Source organism: Bison bison, unplaced genomic scaffold (genome assembly GCF_000754665.1).
Source record: "Bison bison bison isolate TAMUID 2011002044 unplaced genomic scaffold, Bison_UMD1.0 scf7180017864061, whole genome shotgun sequence".
In the NCBI taxonomy this organism is placed as follows: Eukaryota; Metazoa; Chordata; class Mammalia; order Artiodactyla; family Bovidae; genus Bison; species Bison bison.
In genome coordinates this window covers 5,765,745-5,772,685 of record NW_011494633.1, presented here as the reverse complement: position 1 = coordinate 5,772,685, position 6,941 = coordinate 5,765,745, and the positions used below count along the sequence as shown (strand labels likewise).

The 6,941-nt window shown below is 49.1% G+C and overlaps 1 protein-coding gene across 1 annotated transcript in view; it reads right to left on the bottom strand.

Moving 5' to 3' along the window:
* Positions 1–6,941, bottom strand: part of RIN3 (Ras and Rab interactor 3) — a 120,105-nt gene that overhangs the window by 94,552 nt on the left and 18,612 nt on the right. The window contains exon 2 of the mRNA XM_010836202.1: positions 586–793. Coding sequence (XP_010834504.1) covers positions 586–793 — 208 coding nt within the window. The remainder of the gene's footprint in view (positions 1–585; positions 794–6,941) is intronic.

The following is a 6,941-nucleotide window of genomic DNA, read 5'->3' as shown; positions in this document are numbered from 1 at the left end:
TGATGAGCTCTGACTCACATTCTATCATGTACCTATCTATCTTCCTCTGTGATGTTTATACCATGGGGAGGAAAATACTATTAATGGCCCCATTTCAAAGAGAAAAGTGAGGTTCAGAAAATTTAAGCCATTTCCCAACTCACAGAGCCTGACTCAAAACCCCCCCACTAAAAAAAACCACTCAAACAAGAGAAACCTTTCAATTCTATCACACAGCCCCTCGTCCTCACATGTAAAATAAGGCAGATGTAAAATGATTTCTCGGGTTCCTCGGGCTCTGATACTCTCTAGTCCCTGGATGCCTGGCTGAGTTCTCGAAGTGCCAGTCCTGCTTGGGACACCCAAGTGTCCAGACACACCCCGCTGGCCACGCTGCCCGAGGCTCGGCAGCGGGACACTTGCTCTCCAAGGCAGAAACCAGACGGCCCAACAGTCCCTCAATCCTGAGTTCTGGTTGGAACGCTGATAATCCTAAAAAGAGAGCAAACGTGCAGGCAGAGGGCAGCTACTTCCGTGGGAGCTGGAGCAGCTCCTTACAGCTGTACCCGCCCACCGGCCACGAGGTGGAGAGACCACCCCACTCACCCCGGCCGCCTCCCGGTGTAGGATCCTGGCCGCCTCCACCCGGCCCAGACCCAGCTGCAGCCACACCGGGCATGTCTTGACGAGTTTCTCCAGGACGCTGAAGTCCCGGCGAGGAAGGCAGTTCTTCAGAGTGCCTGGCAGGCCGGGCCCCACGCCATCTTCCTCCTCCTCTTCCTGTCTTTCTCCTTTGCCAACATCTGGAATAGGACTGCGAACAGAATAGAATGATCAGCGCATCCTGACGCAGGTCCAGAGAGGACTTGACAACAAATGGGGATTCAATTCTTATTGGATTGAATAAATCATGCTTGCTTATTCAGCATCTGCATAGCCAGGGCCTTTTGGGGAATTAAAAAATGGACAAACCATGATCTTCACCTTAAGGCACTTAAAATGAGTAAGACATACACAGAAACAAAGAGCTGTAGCACAAGATCAGACTAACATAGCAGGAGGACAGTGCAATGGAAGGAGCCAATTCCAACCCAGGGTGGGTTCATGAAAACAATGGCATCTGAGCACAGACCTGAAGAGAATTAAAAAAACACAACAACTTCTTAACTGAAGTGTAACTTACATACAGTAAAATGCACTAGTCTTTAATATACAATTAGACAAACTTTGACATATGTCTGCACCCAAGTAACCATCACCCAGATCAAGACAGTTGTGCTGTCCAGTATGATAGCCACTAGTCATACCAACTCTTGAGCTGTCTGAACTAAGACTCACTGTAAGTGTAAAATACACACAGGACTTCAAAGACTTGGTATGAAAAAAATAAGACCACAAAATAGTTCATTAATAATATTTTACATTGATTGTGTATTGAAATGATCATTTTTGGACATACTGAGATAGAACATCATTAAAATTAATTTCACCTCTTTCTTTTTCCTTTTTGAGTGTGACTACCAGAAAGTGTAAAACTACATAAGGGGCTTGCGTTGTATTTCGGTTAGATGTGCTGATACAGACATTTCCAGGTTTCCCTGTCTCTCTCCCAGCCAATCCTCAGGATGAGGATGTAACAGGTCAGGGCCCCTGGGAAAGGAGGAACATCACAGGCCTGAAAAATGGCAGGGCAAGTAGAGGACCGGCCCAAGAGATTCCAGGCTCTCCACAACACGCTTGCTCCACCCGACCCCCTACACACACACGCACGTGAGTTTGATTCCAGAAAAGGAGGAAGAGCATCTTGGTGCCTCAAATTCTGAGTCGGGGGTAGGGCTGTGTGGTCTGTTTGCCTGCTACCTGAGGAACGAAATCTCTCAGGGTTTGTTTGTTTTTTAGCTGCGCCCTGACCAGGGATCAAACCTGTGCCCCCTTCAGTAGAAGCATGGAGTCCTATGCTACCAGACCACCAGGGACTTCCCAGGGGTGAAAACCTTAATCAGACAGAAAGGGGTAGTTATAAAACCAGGGAGATGCAGCTGGTGCCTCTCCTTCATCCTGTATCCCTGAGATGCTGGCGAAGGGCACCAGAGATCAGGTTGGCATCTGCTGTTAAGGAGCTGCCTGGGGGTGGGGTAGGATGAGCCCTGCTAGAGGCACAGAAAAGTGGAACCATTTGCTGAGGTCAGAGGACATGGGGGACCCAGGAGTCCTGATGAGAGAACAGCATTCCCTAGAGGGGAGGGCGGGGGTCCTGGTGGTTCTCTGGGTGGTGGGGAGGCTGGGAAAGTGAGGTTAAACGGGTCCAGTTGTGCTGGATTTTGCAGAGACCAGACTAGAAAGATATGTATAGTAAGAGATCCAGCAAAGGCAGTGTACTGAAAATTCCCTCTTCTGATGCTCCTCACTCCTAAATCCTTCTAGAAGCCCGCCCTCCCTCCCTGGAAGCTGCGTGTGTCAGGGGTTCTTATGAATTTCTCCTCTGGGTCCACATAAGAGTGTGCCAGGTCACCAGGCCAACAGGAGTGTCCAGGCAGCTGCAGGCGTCATGGGGCTGGGAGGGACAGCTGGGGGGCATCTACAGGCTGTGGAATTGGGTCTCATTTAGAGTTTGAGAGCAGGGCAGCCCAGCTCATTCGGACATGACCTCTTCCCAGACCCCGAAGTATGGTCCACATCTCCTCTGGGAAAGCAGTAAAGACAGCGGAGGCCAGAATCACCCAGAAATACACATTCTTGGTCTTCTAGGTTCTTCTAGCCTTCCTTGGAAGCACAAAAATATCTTCTGGCACCAAAAGGCTTTATAATCATCCTAAAATCTTCTTGCTTGGCCCCAGGCTTCCCCTCAGAGGCCAATTAGGACTCTAACAGCCACTGGAGGGAGAGCAATTGGCTCCCATTTCCTCTCTGCCACTAACTAGGCTTAGGTTGCTTAGTGAAGCCTGTGAGAACATCTGTTCCCTCTTAGGGCCTCAGTTTTTGCATCTGTACAATGGGGAGAAGTGGCCTGGAAGACTCCTCTATTTGCCAGGTGGCCTAGGCAGGACCTGGACTTTCAGGACAAGGGTCCCCATTTTCTCTTGTGGAACCAAGATCAAACAAACTTTGAAAGAAATGAGAAAGTTCGCCTTGAATTCATTTATACTATGAATATTTTCTGAGGGCCTGAACACACCAGATGTTGTTTCAGGCATGGGGTTAGAGCAGAGAACAAAACAGTTTGAAAAGGAGAAAAACCCCTCATCTCTGGAAGAGGAGTCAGGCCACAGACAAGGTGAAGGGGTGCCCTGCTGTGTTAGATGGTGCTGAGCACTGGCCAGGCAAGCAAAGGGCTGGGGTCAGGGGAGCCCTCATTGAAAAGACTGAGTAACATCTGGATGCAGACAGCTGGGGAAAAGATTCCAGACTCAGGGGCACCAAAGGCCTCGAGCAGCAGGCTTGAGCTGCCTGGTCCAGGAGGAACCACGAGGAAGCCTGGGGGTGGCAGGAGGTAGAAGGGTGAGGGTGGGAGAAGGTGAGGTCAGGGAGCGGGGGGCTGGGGGGTGTCTCTCTAAGGATTCTGGATCTACTTGGAGAGTCGCCTCTAAATCCACATATATAAGCACCTGCCCTGGGCTTCTGGCTAGCAATTTGCTCTCACCAGCCCCTGGGCTTTCTTGGCAAGAAGAAATGGACTGGTTAAGATGTGGTGGGGCCTGGCTGGCCTCTGGGCCCACAGAGATGAACCCAATCCCCTATCCCCAGCCCCCAGCAGTCCCACCTGCATCTTGAGGTACAGGCTGCTGCTTTCAGGGTGACCAAGTAGAAACTCTGCCCCAGGCTCCAGCACCAAAGGGACTGTGTCATCTCTCCTTTTGTGATCATGTCGCTGCCCCGCTCTAAAACTCTCAATGGCTCCCACTGATGGAAGAGTCCAATCCAGTCCCTGATACTGGAGGCATTCCCATTTGGAGCCCCCAGCGCACAGAAGGAGGCCGCTGTCCACCACCCCTGCAAACCTGCACATCCGCCCTTGACACTCTTGCTCCAGCTATTTTGTCTACCTGCAGTACCTCCAGATTCTCTGTGACTTCCTCTCAACAGGGAGGCAAACATTTATTTCCTTTATGGTAATAAAGAAAAAGGAAAAGATGGATAAGTTAGTCATATAAACATTGAAACTTGTGCCCATGAACACACCTCATGAAGAAAATGAAGATTCAAAAAAAAAAAACCCCTTAAAGACTCAAACTACAGGCTAGGAGCAAATATTTGCAAAGCATGTATCTGATAGAGATCACACAAATTAATTTTTAAAGGGGCTTTGAGGATGCTTCAAAGAAGAAGACATGTCCAGGAAGCAGGTAAAAAGTGCTCGACATCATTAGTCATTAAGGAAATGCAAATTAAAACCACAACAAGATACCACGACACAACCACTAGGATGGCTAAAATTAAAACGACTGATAACATCACATGTTGGCAAGGACGGGAAGTAAACAGAACGCGCATGCTTTATTGGTGGGAATGCAAATTGGTACAACCACTTTGAAAAAAGGCAGTCTTTTCAAGTCAGCTTTCATATACACCTGCCCCGTGGCTGAGACATTCCACTCATAGATACGTACCCAAAAGAAAGGCAAAAGGAAAAGACCTCTCCTTGAGTGTTCATATCAGCTTTATTCCTAATAGCCCCAAACTGGTCCAGACATCCATCGATCAGAGAATGAACAGACGGGGGTACCTCACACAGTGGGAAAATATTCAACAACGAACAGGAACCACTGATATACACCATCCCGTGTATAAACCTCAAAAACACTGCTGAGAGAAAGGAGCCAGATGCCAAAAAATACATATGCTATGTATCCATTTATATGAAGTTCAGCTGGTACACTTAGCTAAGTATATTTACATTTTATTATATGCAAATTTTATACCAAAACAATAAAAAAGAACCATAAAGAAATACTGAACTCTAGTTAGTGATATATGTGCTAAATATTCTGGGGTGTCCAGAAGTTTCTTCAAAATGCAGAAGAAAAAATAAGGTGGAGAGACAGAGGAATAAACAAAAACATCAAGGGTAAGTGCTTACTCCAAAATTATTTTGACTCTTCTGTATGTCTAGTATATTTTTTATAACAAACCACTGGGGATAAAGTTTTCCCATCCTTCAGGGCCCATTCAGAAGAAGGCTGCCTGATGCACTACAAGCCCTAGGCTTGTGTGATCTCTGGCCAGATCCTTTACTTCTCTGGGCTTCCATTTACTCACGTGTATAAAAATACTTCATAGGATAGTTGTGAAAATTTGATGGGACATTTGTCAAGAACTTGGCAGAGTGCACACAATTCAGGAAATGCTAGCTACTGTTTCTCTTTCCAACTCGCTAATTGGAATTCTTATTTTCCTCTTCTCACTATAGTTCTCCCACATTGCAGCCTTGATTTTAGGACCCAGCACATTTCGAGTGGGGCACACCTTTGTGTATTGCACTCATCTTGGACCCAAGTCAATATCTGAGCCCAGTTCAAGTTCAAGTGCCAGGGAACCATGGCTTGACATGAACAAAAAAGCCAATTTTGGGGCACAGAAACAAATAACTTGGAGGATCCTTTTTATAACTTGAGCTCAGCTAGTGCCGGTGAAAAGACAAATAAGACCTGGGGTTACTGCAGAAACCTTCCAGACATGAGCACTGAAGGGGCTACGTGTGGCCACTCACACTAAATGCTCAAGAGGCCAAAGGCTCTTAAGATGCTGCTTTCCAGGAATTGTCCAAGTTGTTCAATGTTCTCCTTCCCCTCTGGGTGATCGAGGGTGGAAGTAACAAGGGTTTGCTCAGGGCCCTCTAAGTGGTGGCTTGGTAGGATCGGAGGCTTGGAGTGGAAACTCTAAGTTTCAAAGGCTACAGCAAGGACTATAAGTTAGCGAAGGAGCAGCTGAGTCTGGGGGAGGTTTGGGCCTTGCACCAGGTCACAGGAGCAGCAGAGCCCTGGAGGGACAGAGTGGCAGGGACACCTGCTCTGACCAAGCCAAGTAAGGAAGGGTAATGGGGCCAGGAAGACGCCCCTTACCCTCTGAGTCCCTGATGACCTTGAGCCTCAGGTCACTTGAGCTCTCTGGATGCCCACTTGTGACTATTAAATGCTGGAGCTGATGCTGGAGCTCCAGGCTGGACTGTCGGGCTCGAGCAGGATGGCAGAGGTGCGAACACCCTGAGCCAGCATCATGCAGGCTGTTGCACTGCCATGATCACGGTCATTAAACAGCTTGGCCACACCAGCTCTGACTTTGAGGGACCATCACTAAGCCCACGCGACAGCCAATATGTCATCTGCTGGCACAGTCAACCACCCCAGCACCCACACCCTCCTGCTCACCAGCCAAGCTCCAGCTGAGGGCTCTGCGAAGGCAGCCACCAGAACCCAGAGTAATGAATGGCACTGTTAGCACAAAATAATGAGCCCAGACACTTGAGGGCAATTCCACCAAAAAGAGAAATCCTTCCATGACTTGTTTCCCTTCTGCTTGCACAGGAGAAACAGATCGGCTCTAATCAGCAGTCCTAACAGCCTTTCAATTCAAGGGGTGGGCTGTCCGAGGACACCCAGGCTGCCCCACCCAGGTGCAGGGTGGCCAGACACCAGGAAAAACCCTTGCCCTGGGCCAAAGGGACCAGGCCTGGGCTCAGCATCCTGGCTTATTTGGGGACCTTCTCACCAGCATCCAGAGGAAGGAGGGACTTGGCATGGTGTGTCCACCTTGGCATGCTGCCTGCATTGAGTCATGGGCCTATTAAACCTTGGTGAGGAGAAAGGAAAGCCCTGCTCTGGGGTGGAGAGGCCACCCGAGGGGCCCACCTGGGTGTGGGGTCAGCTAAGGGTGCGGGGCCCTGGCTGGATGCTGCCTGTCTGGGAGAAGGCCCCTTAGTTCCCAGCTCACAAGGGTGCTGGCCTTGGGCTGCCTGTGTGGGCCCT